The sequence below is a fragment of the Sander lucioperca genome, chromosome 6 (assembly GCF_008315115.2).
Source record: "Sander lucioperca isolate FBNREF2018 chromosome 6, SLUC_FBN_1.2, whole genome shotgun sequence".
In the NCBI taxonomy this organism is placed as follows: Eukaryota; Metazoa; Chordata; class Actinopteri; order Perciformes; family Percidae; genus Sander; species Sander lucioperca.
This window is the reverse complement of record NC_050178.1, coordinates 6,264,058-6,283,705: the sequence shown is the minus strand read 5'-3', so window position 1 is coordinate 6,283,705 and position 19,648 is coordinate 6,264,058. Positions and strand designations below refer to the sequence as shown.

The 19,648-nt window shown below is 39.1% G+C and overlaps 1 protein-coding gene across 1 annotated transcript in view; it reads right to left on the bottom strand.

Moving 5' to 3' along the window:
- Positions 1-18,813, bottom strand: part of mmel1 (membrane metallo-endopeptidase-like 1) — a 20,593-nt gene extending 1,780 nt beyond the window's left edge. Inside the window, exons 1-24 of the mRNA XM_031301619.2 lie at positions 18,630-18,813; positions 14,175-14,351; positions 13,663-13,707; positions 13,309-13,368; positions 13,010-13,171; positions 12,825-12,905; positions 11,807-11,902; positions 11,135-11,253; positions 10,093-10,158; positions 9,328-9,462; positions 8,954-9,043; positions 6,901-7,037; positions 6,704-6,797; positions 6,456-6,584; positions 6,024-6,122; positions 5,844-5,927; positions 5,654-5,757; positions 5,149-5,207; positions 4,907-5,026; positions 4,596-4,729; positions 4,391-4,456; positions 4,127-4,222; positions 3,436-3,512; positions 1-1,814 (exon numbers count right to left, since the gene is read on the bottom strand). The exon at positions 1-1,814 is cut by the window's left edge and continues 1,780 nt beyond it. Coding sequence (XP_031157479.1) covers positions 1,715-1,814; positions 3,436-3,512; positions 4,127-4,222; positions 4,391-4,456; positions 4,596-4,729; positions 4,907-5,026; positions 5,149-5,207; positions 5,654-5,757; positions 5,844-5,927; positions 6,024-6,122; positions 6,456-6,584; positions 6,704-6,797; positions 6,901-7,037; positions 8,954-9,043; positions 9,328-9,462; positions 10,093-10,158; positions 11,135-11,253; positions 11,807-11,902; positions 12,825-12,905; positions 13,010-13,171; positions 13,309-13,368; positions 13,663-13,707; positions 14,175-14,331 — 2,310 coding nt within the window. The 5' untranslated portion in view covers positions 14,332-14,351; positions 18,630-18,813 and the 3' untranslated portion in view covers positions 1-1,714. The remainder of the gene's footprint in view (positions 1,815-3,435; positions 3,513-4,126; positions 4,223-4,390; positions 4,457-4,595; positions 4,730-4,906; positions 5,027-5,148; positions 5,208-5,653; positions 5,758-5,843; positions 5,928-6,023; positions 6,123-6,455; positions 6,585-6,703; positions 6,798-6,900; positions 7,038-8,953; positions 9,044-9,327; positions 9,463-10,092; positions 10,159-11,134; positions 11,254-11,806; positions 11,903-12,824; positions 12,906-13,009; positions 13,172-13,308; positions 13,369-13,662; positions 13,708-14,174; positions 14,352-18,629) is intronic.
- Between the last annotated feature and the right edge of the window lie 835 nt (positions 18,814-19,648).

Below are 19,648 nucleotides of genomic sequence, written 5' to 3'. Positions count from 1 at the left end.
CCGGTACCTCTCTTATTACTTCTGCTTTGATTCTCCTGTCATTACTTGTTAATAAAGGTAGAAAATAACAGTCCTGGCCCTGGCCATCTCTTTAATGACAAGCCCCATTCTCCGGTGTTTGTCTGCCTGCAGGCTCGTGGTTCTACAGCGATCAGTCTTTATGCTTCAGCAGCACTTTATTCTTTCATCTTACACAGCCCTGATCAATGCGAGATCAGAGGGCAAACCACTTCATCTGCTACCTGTCTGTGTGTGTGTGTGTGTGTGTGTGTGTGTGTGTGTGTGTGTGTGGGTGTGTGTGTGCGTGCGTGTGCGTGCGTGAGGTTTTCTTTTCCCTTCCCATTAGCATGTAATTGGCTATGCCCAGAAGCTAAAAGTCTTGCAATCACTCTGTGTCTACATCTCCTCTCAGGAGATCGCACGGTGAAGGAAATAACAGTTTTTCTACATATCAATCAACAGTGAAATGTAAACTTACAAATATCGTACAAGCAAACATTATAATTTCAATACACGTAGGTAAGTGCCATCTAACAAATGGCACGTGTTAGGAGTTTTAATAGCTATATAACCTCTTAAAATCAAGTAAAAGGTGGAATGTGTGGAAGCAGAAAAAAGAGAGGGAGCCAGCTTCAAACACACAACACAGCTGTGATTAGCAACCTACTGTATATCCAAACTTGGCAGTAACCATTAATGCAATAAAGTGATATATATTGTTTTGTTTTAATCAATATCATATCATCTCCAACAGGTGTTTTCTCACTAGCTAAAAGTACCAGTATTTTTCAAAACATCTTGAAATGTTTTCTTACAGGAAAACTGTCATGACTTACATATACATCTCTACAGTGAGTATTGAGCAACAATCATTTGCAGAACGAGATAAAGAAACTTAGAAAAAAATATCCTCCAAAAAGTACTAAATAGCTTTGTAAATTTTAAATATTTATCCACTCTATGTGTAAAAATGTTGAAAGCCGCAGCTCTCTCAGAATGTTAATTTAAGGTTAAAGCTGCAAAGATTTAACAGTCTTAAAGTCTTTAGGTAATTTGTTTCATGTAAGAGTGAATGACCAAACTCTCAGAGTGTGACTAATTCTATTGTAGCTTTACTTCGGCAAAGCCCCAAGCTTCCATTTATTTTATACTCTTCAGAGTTACATATGTTCACTATTGTTTCTTCTGAAGTGGCACAATGTCTGGAAAACAATACACCAGAAGAAAGACACCAAGGCATCTCAGTGCCAAATGATAATGGATAAATCACAAAGATCGGCACAAGAGATTCTTTTAAGGATTATTTCAAAAAAGACTGGCAGAGCATTTAAAAGTCTATAAGCTTTAACCTTTTTCACAAGGTCTTAGTTTTCTATGTAGCCTTTTTATTTATGTACCCACTCGTCATCTGCCGTGAGACGCAGCAACAAAAAAAAAAAAAAGTGACCTACTCATCCAGAGACAACACCTCAAACTTGAAAATATACTCTAGCAAGTTTCTTTTATACATGCTTCACGTTTAGAAACTAGAGTGTAGTCCAGGATGTCATCCATTTTAAATACATCTACAGTATATGCAAATATTTGTGTCATCACTCTGACCGCAAATAAATTGGAAATGAGCATGATGTCTCTGTAGGTTTAAGAAGTAAGTGTTCTTTTGATTTGAGTTGCCCAAGTCAAGAAGTACATTTCAAGTCAAGAGTAAAACTTTCTACCAGACACGACACTTCAGCTCGGGGTTCATTTGACTGCCTTTTTGGCACTGGAAAGCTTCTGAGAACGCTTCGAAATTCTGGAGCGATCCAAGCACCCTAAAAACAAAAGAAAAACAAAACGTTATCAGAGTGATAAAAGCTATAAAGTATCTTATGAATGTTAGAGGAGCACTGCTAAGTGTGAGTCCAGAGTCCAAGTCCTTACATTTGGATCAGCGAATGGAGCTGCACTGATTCCAATACTTAATTGAGTTGTGAGATTAACATTGTGTCAAATTAGTGATTGTTATTTTGGGAAAAGACAATAATTAAACTAACAATAACTAATTTTTCTTTGGCCACTTTGAGGGCAACAGAAACAAGCCGTGAACACAACACTAACATATTGACCTTTTATGGTGATATGACACATTTGTTAGCAAACAGCTATTTACCCATCCAGCTGTAGTTGTGTTTCTGACCACCTGGTGAATGCGAGTCCAACATTCACTTTCTTTTAGCTCTCCTTTGATCTCCACCAACTCATGACAAACATATCTGGCTCTTTAGCTGCTAAATGCTCCACTATGTTCACCAATTAGTTGCTAGCTTTGTCTGGCTGACATTTAGTGCTGAGCAGGTTTAAAATGCTTTGTTTTTTGGAGATTTTTTTTTTCTTAAAGCTTTAGTGCAAAACTTTTTGATATTAGAGTACATCATGTTTTTTAATTCTCCGTGTCCTCCCTGCAACTGCGTGGAGGGGGGGGGGGGGCTTGTATCATGTGGACGGATTACTAAGAATTCCTCATGGGGACGGCAGAAACAACGCACTATAGTTTTAAAACAACTGTCTGCTGCGCCCATAAACAAATGAGAGGAACTGCAGAGTCGGGTGATAACCATCTGTCGATTCATCATTGCGAGCAACCTTTTTTCACATAGAAGTAGTCATGTCATTGTTAATATTAAAATATGAATTATAGACTCTTTAAGGTATATTAAATGGGGTTCTATATGGGTTTAGCTGGATTTAACAAAAACAAACTAACTGTATTTTCTGTTTGTGTTTGTAACTCAGAACAACTGCAACACATATATCAATATGGATCTTATTTTGAAAACTGAAACACATGATAAAAGCTAAAGGTGCTTCTTTGAATTAAGCACAGCTGGTAAAAGTTTCCTTAGATTCTCAGTTCTAAACCAGAGGGAGTCAATTTAGCAGCAAGCTAGTCTATATCCTCGACGTTCCACTGCCGGGATTGTTCTGTTGCCAATGGAAATTCCGCCGATTTCACTCATTTCACTCCGTCGCCTTGGGTGTGCTTTGTGTTGGCATTTTAAACTCCGGTCGATTTATGAGGACTATGGTTAACCTTTTGTCAGATCTCTGCAGGGTAAATCCAGACAGCTAGCTAGACTATCTGTCCAATCTGAGTTTTCTGTTGCATGACTAAACAACCTTTGAACGTTATTTGAAACCAATACATCTGGTTTATTGGCATTTCTTTTAATGGTTTATTGGCATTTAAAGAAATGCCAATAAACCAATAAGTCTGATTTATTGGCATTTAAAGTATACATTTAAAGCGCCTCGGTCCTAGCCGCATCACTGTCGTGCAAATAATGACATTAAATCAAACCCTCTCGTGTAATATTGCTTAATTAATATCCATGAAACTACCTGTTAAAATATTCTTATTGGGTCTATATATCAGAGCATACTAAAGCTCCTTACCTGTACTCTAAGGGACTGTGTGAGTCAGTCTTGATGGACTGGCTGGCATATTCAGGCCGATAAGCACCACACCACACCTAGAAGAAAAAAAACTGATTACATGAGTGGAGAGTAATCTACTTTTAAAACATTAAAACAAGCTTTCTACAGACTGTTAACGTAAAAAATTACTTTTACTACAAATTTTGTATTTTGTATTTTGTATTTTACCTCAAATATAACTTTATATATAATATATCATATTATATGTTTATACTATATATTTACAGCATTTAGCATCTAATGATTCTTCTTATTCCCAGCTTTTATAGTGCAAAGTTATTTTACTAATGCACCAACTGACTCGTAAAATTCACCATCACATTTGGGAATCTTTGATTTGTAACGTTTGACCTGTTTATTTGTTGATGACAGTTTCGTGCTTATGCTTTTTATTCCCTGGCACCAAGACACTCTTTACTTTGGCAGCTGTTCTTCATCCCCTATGTGTGTGTAGCTGAACACTAAATTGTTCAGAGATTGCTTCAGAGTCTAACCCCCTGATCCCTCCCCTTCTCAGCACCAAACATCCATTGAAAAATGCACCTCTGAGCTTCAACTCTCGACTCCTGACGGAGAAATTATTGTCTGCCTTCTGTCTTCTGAAATAATACATTCAGAAACAACATATTCCCTCATTATTCTTACTTACTTGGGCAAAGTTAAGAAAGAAGAGTTGCTTGTAATCCATGTCTAGACCAGGTAGACGAGGCTCCTCACCCTCCATCTCCACCCACTTTAGGTAAGCCTATAAACGCACATGCACACGCACACACACACACACACACACACACACACACACACACACACACACACAAAAACAGGTTTCAGAACTACAGAATGTTTTTTCTAAACATTTTGGACTTTGTTATTGTTACTGAAATAGTAACATGGTTTTGTAGCGCTAACATCCAACCTTATATGCTTGATGAATCCCTCCATTGTCTGCAATGTTCTCCCCCAAAGTGCTGATTCCACTGACCTGCAGCCACACAGACAAAACCATGAACACACAAACACACACATCAACATGAAAACACTCATTCTGGTGATCACCTAATACATAGTTTACATTGTCAGAGATTAGAGCCAAAAGACAAAACAACTAATTTCGTGCTTACGTTTTGTCCACCAGCTAGCTTCCAGTTGAAGTTTCCATATTGTTGCACCATGCACTGTGACTGCTCTTTAAAATGCTCAGCAGAGTAATTACTCCACCAGTTTAGCATATTACCATCCTTGTCAAAATTACGCCCTGTGAGGAAACATAATACATTTAAAGTACTGTTTGCCAAACATGATGCATCTAAAAAGCAGTAACTTGTGTAACCAGCAAACTTAAAATAAACTGTTATTATAAAATGATAAAAATAAACTGCATTTATCAGTTTGGGCTTCCACAAATATCCACGATGAATCACTCGTGTCTCACCGTTGTCATCAAATCCGTGTGTGATCTCATGTCCGATAACCATTCCAATCCCACCGAAGTTAAGGGCCTGGTGCTGATGTTTGCTGAAGAAAGGCGGCTGCAGGATTCCTGCTGGAAAGACTAGACAGACAAAAACAACAGAAGTAAAAACACAATTGAGTACTGGCAACATTAAACCATACATTGTTACCATAAATATTAAAAAAACATCTCTCATTTATCAACAGAGGCAAAGCTCTTACCGATCTGGTTTCTGTTGGGTGAATAGAATGCATTCACCACAGCAGCACCAATGATCCACCTGAGAAGTGATAGGTTTATAATTGATAAAACAGCATTAAACTGTATTTCAGTTGAAGATACTGTGCTGTAAAATCCATGCACAGAGCATATTCTGCACCATGAAACAAAATATTTAAACCTTCATTTTCAATGTTGTTTGGGGATTATTTTATGAGGACAGAGATTCTTTCTCTTGTTACTGTAGGACATTTAATGCACCATGTCCATTTTAGAAAATTGGTTTGTTGTGTTTTGGGTAAAAACAACCCTTAGAAACAGAAACAGAAAGCAAAAACATATGAATGTCATTTCTCAACCTCATTTAAAAGGGGGTTTGTGTTGTCACCGTTGATGACATTTTATGTCATGCATTTTAACTGTGAAAACATGGTGACCACCTGAGGGCAAAAGCTTGTGTTTTACTGATAAGGACAGCTTGTACTGTCAGATGTATCGACAGCTTACAAGTCCGGGTCAACTGGTTCTCTGAGCTTCTTCAGACTCTTGTGTGCTTCAGACTTGAGGTTCTCAAGGATGTTCTCAAAGTAGTGTTCTTCACTAAAATTCAGCTGGAAAAAAAAAACAGGACAAATCAGAGATCAGTGACATGTTATTTTTAACAGTGGTCTTGGAAATAGACTGAGTTTTTACTTACATGAGCGTACTCCCGGTCAAGCTTCTGGTTGCCTTCCTGTAGAATATGATCCGGATAGCCGATATGTTCCTTGATTGCCATGGCCTACATGACACGCAGAACAATTAGTATGATAAGACGGAACATCCAGATACATCCTTATTTTTTAAGCTCTTTTCTTAGCCTGGCTGTGTACTTTACCTTCTCTTTTGCCTTCTCCTTCGAGGGAATATCCATCCAGCTTAACTCCTCTAGTGTTTCCACATATGCTTTCTGGATCTTACTGATAAGGTCACTGACCTGTGAACAGTGTAATCACAATCCCATACAGAAACAAATTGTCATAATTATGGGGCCCCCAGGTAACACGATAGATGTTGTGTTTAAATAGATTTTGTTCATAATTATAATTGCAATGTCATTACCACTATAATATGTAACAGTGGAGTGTGAAATGTATTTAGAAAAGCAACACTTGGCACATGAATTTCTTACAAGAATGCAGCATGAGACATCTTGCATTAATTGTTTGATGTACAGTAAACTGCCTCTGTGTTAGTAACTGATTTCCATGCTCTAAGGAAGCTGATGTTTTTGTTATGTTCAGGGGGGTTACAGACCACAAGGACTTACCATTCGTTTGCTTTCTCCAGCAAAGGTCTCACGCACATACAGAGCTCCAACTGCGTTCTCCATGCTACTCTGGACATAACGGACACATTCTCGCCACCAAGCATCCTCCACAGTGGTCCCATAGAGAGTCTGACCATACACACACACACACACACACACAGAGACACACACAGACAACACACTGTAATTTACTTTTTGAACAAGCTCATTTTAATATGTGCTGCTCTTTTATGTCACGCTCATCGCACCTTTCTGTAACGGGCTCTGGCATCTTTGAAACGGCGGCTTAAACTGTTAACTCTGTCAATGATGAGCTGCCAGGTGAGGTAGTTCTGCATAGTTCTGCAAACATAGTTTTTTTGTCAAAGTGTTGAACTGAATTGGAACAATTCTGTAATAATTGAATTTGCATGGGCTCCTGTTTGCATAACACTCTTGGACTGACCTGACACTGTGTTTCGAGAGAACGTCATTCATCTTCTCAAGGTAAGGAGCGCTGTACACCACCACCTCCTCCTCTAGCTGCACCTCGATGGACACGCTGGATAGCACACCTTGAATAAATCGTGTCCAGTTATAACCCTGGAAAACAAAAGGGAGGAGCTATTTTGCATGTTAAACATGGTTAAAATACAATATGATTAAATGTGTTTTACATGGAAGTGCTCCCAGCTAATTTTCTAATTATGTCAAGAAGGTGGGGAAAGTTCAAAGTAACAACACCACAGCCTCAGCAAGTGCAGCTAAATTAAATCTTTATAGATTCAACTTTATTCAAAATCTATATATTTGTGCCATCAAATAGAACAAGCTACATCCTTTAATTAAGGAGCTCAGCACTGTCAATATTAATTAATTGATTGATTGCCTGTCTCTGTTTATTTCATTGATATTTCCATCTTGAACACTAAATGGGGATGTTAATGATACTTTGTACCTTGTCTGCTTCCTAAAAAAATATATTTATAATTTAGTTTTTTTAATTGCGGCAAGCTGCTACTGTTCGCGGGTGCGGTAAACATTTCCATGGTAACAGTGAGCTCCACCAATCAGAGACGTCGCTGTTGTTGCTGATGTTTAGGATTGTGGGTAGTGTAGTACTTATCCATGACATCGCGAATAAAACATGTTTTTCTTAAAACAAGGTTGATATCATACGGACTTCTGGTTTTTACAGGGGCATAAACCTTTGTTTCACAATCTCATAGTTTGGGTGTAAAGTGTACTTTGGATGGTTTAGACATTATGGCTAATATTCAAAATCCTTATGGAGAAGATTAATGGGAGTTTACTTCCGGAACTACAAGAATAATATTCTCTATTAAACCGTCTCTGCTATGATTACCAGCAGTCTAGTAAACCTTGTTAGCTGTTAGCTGAAACTACGTTTTAAAGGTGCACTATGAGTTCCTGCATGGTCACTTCTGTTAACCTTCCAAGTAAATTTCAAACAAAACAGAGCAAGCTCGTCCCTCCCCCCATGTTTTCGTAACTGTTATGACTGACTGAGTGATTGGCTGGAGTGGTTTGTTGTATTTTGGTGCACAGCCTGTGCCCCTAGTGTTTGTTTGACGTTTACGACCCCTGTGTTGTCTCCCGAGACCGGGCTTTTTCACAGTGTATTCAGGGGGCAGGCAGCTGGCGGATCAAGGAGAGATGTCTATGATTTCAGACAAAAAATGAAATCGCGCTGAAACCATGCAGGAACTCATAGTGCACCTTTAAGGTTTCTGTTTTAAAGGAATAGTTTAACAATTAAGTTTTTTAATATGCTTATGTACTTTTTTGCCAAGAGTTAGATACAAAGATTGATACCACTCTCATGTCTGTGTGCTAACTGTATGTAGCAAGAGCCAGCAGCTGTTAGCTTAGCTTTGCACAAAGACCAGAAACAAGGGCAAACAGCTAGCCTGGCTCTATCCAAAGGTAATCAAATGGATCTACCAGTACCCTGAAAGCTTACTAATAACATGGTATATCCTGTTTATTTTGCATGGCAACCTCTAATTACACTTCAGTTTTTGTATTAAAAAATAAAGATATAATCATGTTAATTAGTGAGCTTTATAGGTGCTTGTAGGTACATTTTGTTACCTATGGACCGAGCCAGGCTAGCTGTTTCCCAATGTTTCCAGATTTTCCACTAAGCTAACCAGTTAGCTTCATATTAACATACACTACAGAAATGAGAGTGGTATCAATCTTCTCATCTAACTCTTGTCAAAAAGCAAATACGTGTATTTTCCAAAGCTATTTTTTTAATGGACACGTGTAAGTTAATTGGAAATCTTTATTTGACATGATCATAGTATAAATGTGATATAATCAATGTGTCTTTACATTTGCCTTCTACCAAGTGGACAGCTGGCAATTGCCCTGGTCAAAGACACAAGTGTAAACATCCTCAATCACTAATTTAGTTTCTCCAATCAGAGTCAAATATAGTTTAGTGCTTGCACTTTATGTAACACACAAGAAAGAAGTGAAATCACACATACATTAAAGCTGAATGTGCTTTGTAGCTCTCCAAGTGTCATCTTGTTGTAGAGAACGGTGACATCTTGGCGCTCCTCTGCCGGTGATGTGGCCTGTACAGCAACAGGAAGGAAGAAGCCATCTATAAACTGATGCTTGGTTATATATATTCACATTTTGCTCTCCTTTCATCAGCAAAGTCTCATTTGTCATGCTCTTGACAGACAAAAAAAAATCTGGTTAAAAGCTTGGCTGATCCCCTATGTCCACACTAAGTAGCCTGATTCTCTCATTTACTGGAAGCAGAGGAGGGGAGGTACTCATTTTTCATCTTGTCATTATTACTTTTCCTTAAGCCCTCATCCCACAATTCCATCCTGTTGAGGCTGGCACTCACATTGGCGATGTCTGTCTCCAGCTCCAGCACTTGCATCATTTCCTCCCACACACGGTCATCATCCTGAGTCAAGTTCCTGTCCTCTCGGGTTATCTTCGCAATAGAAACCATGAAATGTAGGTAGGCCTCTCGAACCTATGGTGCAATCACAAGTTATTAAATTTTGTTTACACAACAAAATCAAGGTTGTGTCAGAACAACCAAGGCGACTGGTTCGTATTAGATTTGCAGCACTCAAATAAAAGAAAAAATGAAAAGTTTATTTTCCAAAAAGTAACTGGTTACTCAGGATATAGACTATATCCTTGACGGTCCACCTCCTGTGCCGCAGGAAATTCCGCCGGATGCATGTATTTTCCGTTTTCTTCCGCTTTCTTTGTGTTGGAATTTTAAATTCGGTGAATTAATGAGGACCATTGTTGACTGCTCCTCAGATCTCTGCAGGGCAAATTGAGACAGCTAGCTAGAATATCTGTCCAATCTGAGTTTTCTCTCGCCCGACTAGTTTGCAGCGGCTCTGTGTGGAATTTATCGCCGCCCATGACGATTCTGATTGGTTTAAAGAAATGCCATTAAAACAGAGCACGTTTTCCTCCCATCCCCAAATGCTATGTGGAGTAGCCAGACCCTCCTTCAGCGCGCTTTGGAGGATGGTCTGGCAAAGCGAGACTACTCAGGATAAGACCAGAGATAATAAGACCTGACTGTGGACAGTTTCTTCAGTAGAAAGTAGTTTCAATGCAGCTGTAACTGTGAAGACCTTACCTTTTTGTAGTTTCCATCATTGAAGTAATAGTCTCTTGATGGCATACCAAGTCCTGGCTGGTCAATCTAACCAGAATAAGCAAGAATAACAATTAATAATGTTGGTGTGTTGGTATAATTAAATTATATGACTAGCAATATTCTATATTTTTTATTCTATATTTTTCTTATTCATATATATCAATAAATCCCATGAAAATACCAAAACTAATAATGAACTGGTCCTACTAACACATATTATCTGTGGAGGTAAAACCTGTTATAGTTTATTTTTCTGTGATGGACCTAAACTGTCTAACAAACAACATCCTGTAGTTTGTATGTAATCCATCCCACATTTATTAGGGGTGGGAATCACCAGAGGCCTTACGATACGATATCATCACGATACTTATGTCACGATACGATATTATTGCGATTTTAAACATATTGCAATATTCTGCGATATATTGAAATTCATTACCTTTTTCCCAACTTCAAATTTTTCACAATTTCAAATGATGTCCTCAAAAGGAAACTTTGTTAACATCTGTTTTACCTAAAAATATACATTTCTCTGTTTGTTCATCTCACTTCAATTGTATTGCTGCAAAATGGGATAGTCAAGCAGACAAACTGACCAACACATATATAATAAAAGATCGATACTTGGCGTCTGTGTATCGATACAGTATTGCCACGGAAAATATTGCGATACTATGCTGTATCGATTTTTTCCCCCACCCCTAACATTTACGTCCTAAAAACTCCCAAGCACACCAAATGTGTATTATTCCACCGTTGAAAATAGTCCCCAACAGATACACCATTTAATCCAGTTTGAGTACTGTTTGCTAAAAACTACTACTATTAGTAGTTGGATTTATCTTTTATATAAATGAAACTATACATTTGTTCCCCGTTTTTAAAGATTTACATCTTTAGTAGAAACAAATGAGTGCCACAAACAGGGTAGGGGAAGTTAGAAAGTATTAAGAGACAGACTAACACATAATGACTGTATAATAACATTATGACTGTAATCTGTTTTTTGTGATCTTACATAAATGATATGGCGCCGAGAGTCCCGGTCGTCTGTCCACACGTACATGTCCAGCAGAACCTTCTTGTGGAAACGAGCTGTAAGCTTTGCTAATGTGTCCTCGAGGCTCCATGCTTCCTCTGCAATTACAGGAAGAAAGAAAAAACTGGCACTTAGTTTAAACACAGTTATCTAACTGTAAAGAACTATTTAATGTAGCAGGATGCAAAAATCAGGCTCTTCCTCTGCTGCACATTTAACTGGGCTCTTAAGATTCTGTAAATCTGTGTGTGCAGATGCAGCTATGTGTGGTTAATTCAGTTTGAGCCACCATCCATGATTACATTTAATTAAAGTGTCAAGTGCCAGGAGCTTGGGGAAGAGCAGTGTAGACTATTTAAAGCATCCTTCACAGTCCCGAGTGAGGACCTGCTCCTCTACCCACTCATCACACTCCCAAACTCCACACATTCTGTTTTGCTGTTCAGCTGAAGAGCCTTGGCCGGCCTCTTGATCCCGCCAACAAAGCTCACACTCAGCAATTCACTGAGTGCAAATATAGCTACACAAGTCTGCGTGAGCACATGTTTTTGAGTAGGAACATAACTGCTTGTTTGTGTGGATGTATTGCATGTGCACATTTGCATGTTTATACAGAACAAGGTGTAGGCATTAATGAGAGTGTGTTTCTACCTGTAGTGGTGTTCCAGTCATCTGACGCCACAGGCCAGTCTCCGATACGCTCAATGAGCTGCAGGAGGGGCTGGGAGTCACGCTGCTCTATGAGGCCTGCAGGTAAAATATCTTAACTTATGAATACACAAAAACACTGTAGACAACATGCCTTATTGAGATTGAAAAGTTAGTTAGTTAGTTAGGTAGTTTTTTACCTTGGAAACAGCAGTTGACAAAAACAATTTCACCACAAGAATAAACCTTCAATCTCAAACTTTGAGCCAACATGGACAAAAAGTCATTAAAGGGTTCAGAATTCTTTTTTAAATTTGAACGGCTACATTTCAATGACAGCTGGGTATCTCCATCTACAGGTCTTAAAAAGTCTTATTTTGATGCCTCAAATAAGACCTTAGGTTGAAAGTTATAAAAAGTCTTTAATCTACAAAAGTCTTAAATATTTCTCTTGCCTGCTGTAGGCAGTTAGTTATAAAATGTTCTTGGATCCGATTGTGGGCTGTGAGATGTGAGTGATTAACACTGTAACTACTCCTAGCAACAGTAACTAGAAAGCTCATACTGTAATGGGTAAGTGTTCATTTAACTTTAAAACAATAAAACTCTAATGAATTTAATCATTTTAATTGTTTAATCCATCCATCCGTTTTAATGCACCTTATCCATGCCCAGGCTGCACTAATTACATTAATGATATCATTAGAAATGATTTCTTTATACAGCTTTACTAGTAAGTACTGAAAAGATGTGATATAATATTAAATAAATCTAGGACACATTGTCTCTACTAGTTTTCCATCATACTTTCATACTTTGGCCAGTATGGTCATGAAACAGGTATTAAATTGCATTCTATATATGGCATTATAAAGAGCTTTAAAAGTCTTAAATTTAACTAGTGAAACGTGCAGAAACCCTGGCTGAGAAAGATACAATAAGCAGCTCCAAGCAACTGTTGATGTTTATTTTTTTTAGAAATAAAACACCCCTTATTTGGGCGGTGTAAAGAGAGCCTTACTCTCATTCATGCAGGAGTTGTAAAGGACTTTGGCTTTCTTGATGGCATTTCTGTCCTGTTCATTCTCTGTCTCAAGAACACCTGCAACAACAAAACACATGACAGACATTTCATCTCTGAATGAAGCCCACGCATGGCTCTGAATGCTGCAGCCCACTGACCACTAAAGATTAAGCCCAGCTGACCTTTGAGTACAATCTCCAGCTTGTCTCTCAGAATGTCAAAGACGCTGTGGCGGGAGCTTGTCTCTGGGATAACATGTCTCTCCAACCAACCCCCGCAGGCATACTGGTAGAAATTATCACAGGGCTTCACAGACTTATCCATGTTCTGCAAGAGCCGAGCAGCTTTGAGGTATCACAGAGACAAGGGTGATAAATATCCACATGTGGTTAGAAAACAGCTTTTGGCAGGAATGGGGGGGGTTGGCTTTGTTTGCAAAACTTAAACAGCAGGAGAGCGAAGAAAAAACAGCTCCTCTCACCTGCAGTAACACAGTCCGCAGTTGTGCACACACTGTTGTGGCTGGAGCGAAACATCTGGCCTGAAAAAATCAGTGTCAACATTCATGAGAAAGCATGCAGACTATTTGACAAACTACACCCCAACTGAGAGAAGGAGGATGATGTTCTGTAAACAAGCTCATTCTAAATAGTCTAGATCATTGGTGTAGTCTGTGTGTGTGACAGGCAATGTCAGCAGTGACTCTGTTCTTTCACTTTTGTGTGGCACTGCTGATCAGGCAGTAAAGGGAATAACAGTAGTTACAGTGACTAACCCACTTATCACACAGTGCTTCCTGTATTCAGATTACAAGTTTAAAGCGAGGAACACTCACCTTCACTTGTTGAGCTCCTCGACACACTCGTCTTGTTATATTGTTCTGAATTGGTTGGAAGAAACAGATTTTTAGACAACATTATACACAGTTAGGACAATTTTATTCTAAATTATGACAATAATTTAACATGTAAGCATGAGAAAACACAATTGAGGCGTATGCAGCCTTGTGTTTGTGTTTCACAAAAGTCCACAAAAGATCATCTATTCTTTCAAAAAACTGCAATGAAAAGAACCTGGAGTTGTTCCCAAGTTAAAGGTTAGGCCTGTGTGTGTAGTGTATATTATGAGCAAAACCCTTATTTTGATTATTTTGGTGAGTAACATTAACATTTAAAAATCTCTAAAAAAAAATGACATATTGGCCATATCTGAAAGCATTTCTAGGGTCAGGATATTTTCCTGTCAATGTCAGCTTGCAGTCACACAAAAACAGAGCAGGGGGACACTTGTCATTAGTCATCTGTAATATCTAGATCTTTCCACAGTGAGCCTGACAAGAGCCATTACCTTTCACAACTGATGTGTAGAGGACTACCAACCCAGCCAAGGCACAGCTGACCAACAGCAGCAACACAGACAGACCGATTTCTGCAACAGTCCAACGACGCTTTCCAGGTTTACTTGATTTCTCCATGATATCCATTTGACTTTCGGATTTGCCCATATTCCTCCTGACTGCCGGCTCTGTGGGAAAGACACTGTTGGAGTGTGGGATGATCGTGGCAGAGAGCTACCAGTGTGTGCGTGCGTGTGTGTGTGTGTGTGTGTGTGTGTGTGTGTGTGTGTGTGTGTGTGTGTGTGTGTGTGTGTGTGTGTGTGGGCTGTGCAGTGATCCATCAGTAAACTGTGCCAGCTGACCTGCAGTGAGCGAGCTTCAACTGCTAAACACCTACAACAACTTCACTGACAGGAGTTGTGAAACTGTTGGTCTCGCTACAGAAAAGCTTGTCACTTTACATGTTATTCTTTTCTAAAGTAATGTAAAACGTTTCAGCCCAGGTTTAATTTATATAGCCTTTACTTTAATAATTGTTGAGGCTGTTGAATTCACAAAATGGGCCTTTTGGCCATTCATTTATTACCTTTAAAAGTCATGACAGCCTTGATAAAAGCTAAATGCCTACATTCTCTCTAATTTATGTATTTACCATCAAGCTATCTTAATGTGAGAGGAATTCAAAAGGAAAATTAATTGGGAGATTGCTTTGTCCTGCTTTTCTTTGTTGTTAAGGACACCAGTCATTATTGGAACCTGGTGGTCCAACATGGCATTGATATACACACTAAAAAGCGAGTATGTGTCTTGATAACATGTCAATAATGGCATACAAATTGGCGTGTCATACATACGCCATTTCATGAGATCAGTCTGGGTGGTCGAGACATCAAATAAAGGGGTCCAACAATAATTTTGAAGGGTCACAAGATGATTAAAGGGATGAGAAATAAAAAAAAAAAAAACATTTTTATGATACAAACTGATGTTTCCTTTTTCTGATTTTTTGCCTATGCCATGTGCAATATTGGATACGTTTAGCTCCTCAGTCTTCTCAAAATCCTTTAAATGAAACAATCTGAGAAAGATAAAAGAAAAACTGCTTGCATCTCCACATTATGACCAAAGGTGGTGGCGTGGCATCACAAGTAGAATTTTCTTTATTCTAATGGGCCACAAGCCAAAAAGGTATGGTATGGTATGGTATGGTATGGTAATAATGATAGTTCTCCAGGGCTCAGCGCACCTGTTTTAATAACCTGACCACATACATTTTGTTCAGTGTATGAGTTCATTTAAGACAATTTTTTTCACTTCATCATTGATCTCCATCTGTTGTTAATATGGGACAGTGGGTTGTTGTGTATATTGAATGTGACATTTATTCTGGAAACAATTTGGGGAACTGTAAATTAACCATCCAACCTACCCCAACATACACACACACACACACACAAACACACACACACACACACACACACACACACACACACACACACACCAGGCCTCATAAGCCCACTTTAAAAGAGCTCATTTTAATGCACAATAATTATGTATGTGTGAACTGTGAACACAATATTGCAAATGAGCATATGTGCAGGGGACAAAACGACAATCACCAGTGGCTTTCAGCAACATTGCTTTGCATCTATTCACTCTGCTGCACCTGTTTCTCCATAACCAGCTCCATTGCTCTATCATTAGGCCTGACAGGGGACGGGCTGTAAATCAGAGGTTCACACTGCTGTGCCCCATTAGCCCTTCCTGATGAATACTCATGGGCACATATCTGGCACTACAGTGATGAATAGCAGGCAGGGGCTTGTTAGAGCTTCCCTGACATCCTCAGAATCAGACTGCACAGAAACTGTTATACTGCATCAAAGCCTCACTTTACGGAGAACTACGCAACAATGTGCGGTCTACTGTGTCAATACTAGATCAACATCTTTAAATGTCCTCAGATTGTAAGTTGTGCTGCATTTCTGTTTTATTTCTCCCTGTTTTTAGGATACGGGCAGACTGTAGCAGTTTAGTTACATTTCTAGCAACATGCATTTCTAATTGTATTTTTAAACAACCATAAAACTCAGAAGCATATTAGAGGGATAGTGCGGATCTTTTGAAGTGGGGTTGTATGAGGTACTTATCCATAGTTAATGTATTACCTACAATAGGAGGTAGTACCAACACGGAAGCTAAGCAATGTACTGCTGTGGACGGGGGCAGCAGCAAAACATATTTTAGCCACCTAAAAAATATTGGTTTAAGCGTAGGGGAACTGAAGTCGTTATAACGCTCTCTTCAAAGCCACCAGACTCCTTTGACAAAAACAGAAATTTTAACCTTGCAGAACTGGTTTACCAATTTGCTGGTCTACCTCTTCCTTGATTGGTTAGTTGGTTTGTTTGTTTGGTTAATTCCCTAGCACCATTTTAAAACACCAAAGTCACACAATAACAGAAACAAACTAACTGATCAAAGCAGTAATAGACGAGCAAATCCTGTGTTCTGGCAAGGTCGCCACCATGTAGACTGACTATGGATAAGTACCTCATACAAACCCTCTTCAAAAGATCCAAACTATCCCTTTAAGTCCATGGCTTTCTACCATTTCAATTCAGAAAATTGTACAAATAGGGTATAATATCCTAATGTTTTAAGCATTGGTGAAATGGCTTTACAAAATGAAACTGAAATCATCAAGCAGGTTGTCAATAATCAGAGCATGGAACACACATCTATGTGACTTGTTTCTTGCATTTATTTATACCATTATGATGACATTGGTCTTCATGCCTGTTGTAACAAGAGCAGTCTAAGAAATGAAATAAATAATGTGTGTTCATTTCAGTATCATTAATGCACAAACCCTACTGAATACATTTTTTTGTTATAGTTGAAGGAGACCTAAGACAACAGATAAAGAATTACAGACTGAAATATAGTTTTTGCTGCTTCAGTGTCCTTTACTGTCTTTTTACCTGATGATGCTCTCTGTTTAATTCTGTTGTATTTCTTTGTTCTTTTATCTTGTGTTTTTTTTGTAATGAACTTTGCAATCTTGTTTTGAAACATGTTATAAATAAAGTATTGTCATTATTATTATTAACTCATTTAACTTTGTAGCTGTAATATCAGTAATATTTTTGTTTCTCATTAAAACATTATTGGAGTGGTATTTTTCTCGCCCTGAGTAGCATTTGCAGATTGTCCTGCAGACCACCAACCAGATGGTTAGGACAGCCTCTGTGTAGCTTGAGAGATTAAAACCTAGGGCCAATAAAATAAAATAAATTCACTGCTGCTCATTGCTATGAGTGCAAGGTAACAGTCAGTGTATTTGTATTTTTATCAACTAAGACAACAGGCAACAGAATAAGAAGCTGCAGTGACAGAGAAAATCTGCTTCATGTCCTCAAGCTGCGGCTCTACACAACATCCTCCAGCTTTATGCCCGTGTACCACAGTGAGGCCTCTGCAGATGACGGGGGTCTGGCCAAGAGGGCAGCATTAAAACATTGTTACAACAATAAATACAAACTAAGCAGACTTAGCAGACTAAGACACCTGTCACATGCTACAGTTAAAATGCATACATAGTAGGTATAATTTATAAAACAAAGCAAAAACAAGACATGTTTTTCAGATCCTTTCAAATTGACTTGACCAACAGCAATCATCGCTGACAATTTCAAGTCCCCAGGAGAAAGGGGACTCCCTTTACTCTGGGAACTAACATCTGTAGAACATCGTGAGAACAGAGGCTGTGTAGCTTTTGATTTCTACTCTGTCAACTGTGAGTGGAGCATCAGTGCAAAAAGCTACTGATCCGGTCAGTGACACTGATGATCCAGTTCAGCTTGAGGATTCAGTGTTGAAAATGCGTTTGTTTATGTGCTCAGAGACTCAACCTGACTGACTGACCTCAAATAGCAATTTTCTGAATATGTCTCCAGCACCAACGACATTATATGATGCATGAAACGTTAACATATCAGTGACATGGTGTAACCTAACAGATCAGAGGTTCAATGTGTCAAAATAAAATAATTTCTCTGAAAGTGAGACTAAATGTTTTCAGGTCTGCTTGTTTTAAGCACATTAAGATTACATCCAGTGACTGGTACTGTTCCTCTCGAAACGTACTGCTCCAAATAAAACAAGGATTAACTCACAGGTCAGACTGCCAACACACTTTCTCTAGGTTATTCGCTTTGCTACTGACGTATACCTCCAAGTCTAACCTCCTCAGTCTAATGATGGCAGCAATCATTTTTCCACATGTACAAATGTCCAAACAGCTAAACATTTTAGAAAAGGTCTTACATATCTGCCCTAGGACTGCTGAGAATCTTACATGAGTGATACATAAAGGCTGCAGTTTCAGGTGGGTAACTTTAACCACCTTCACTTTGGTACTTGACAGCAAACAGTAATCTGATATGAAGGATCCAGAGGCTTACCTTTTTATGTGGATGGTAGAAGTCCCTGAGCCTTTCCCACCCACAGCGCGCTAATATCTCAAACACCCCTGCTGAGCATCCACTCAGAGCTGGTGTGTAGAGAAATGAGTCTGTGCTGCGGGTTGAAGGAGACGTTATCCAGTTCAGTGTGCTGCTCAGGGAATGAGTGAGGCAGCAGAGAGAGAGGGAGAGCAAGAGACGGAGGGAGGGAGGGAAAGAGGGAGGGAGAGAGAGAGAGAGAGGAGGGAGATGGGAGGTGATAGTACTGGATTGTTTTTGATTAAAGTACTGTGATATTGGGGATGTGTGTTCTTAGGGGTTGAGGTGAGTTGTGATAGGTGTGTATCTGAAGGGTCAACAGGATGTGTTACAATGTGCATCAGTTCCCCTTTTGTATCCCTGTGGAGTGCGGCTGAGAGGAAAGGGCAGAAAAATCTGGAAAGCTTGCAGAGAGATAAGACAAACATGTTCTTAAAGCACTGTGCAGACAGATAATCCAGTAACAGAGTGTTGAGTGCTGAGTTTTTGAGCTGTTTTTATTATCACTGCAACCATAAACGTGTGGATTTATGCCCTCCTGTCATCATCAAAAGTAACAAACACCACTCATCACTGTTGCTCTTGTCATCCCTCTCTCCTCTCGTGTCCAGGAAGACTCATCTTCAGGGATATCTCAGATGCTTGGTATTTCTAGGTGGGGATCTGAGCCCTGGCCTGGTGTCAGATTGAAGTGGCATGACGCCCAGACTTATTATCAGCCTGATTACCACACTAATTAGCTGATGATGAAAAGAAACGGTGTGTTTGGCTGATGCTCGTAGACTACCAGTTGCTCAGGTGGCTGCTGCTGCTGCTCAGGACAAGGTGAGAGAAAACAAATTTAGTGGATCCAACCCAAAATAGTACATGCATTTAATACGTTACAGATCCTTCGTTACAGATCCTTTTTGTTCCTCCCATGCAGCATCATATAAATTCATTGAAGATTAATGTCGCGAAGAAGTGAAGAAGCAAAGAAG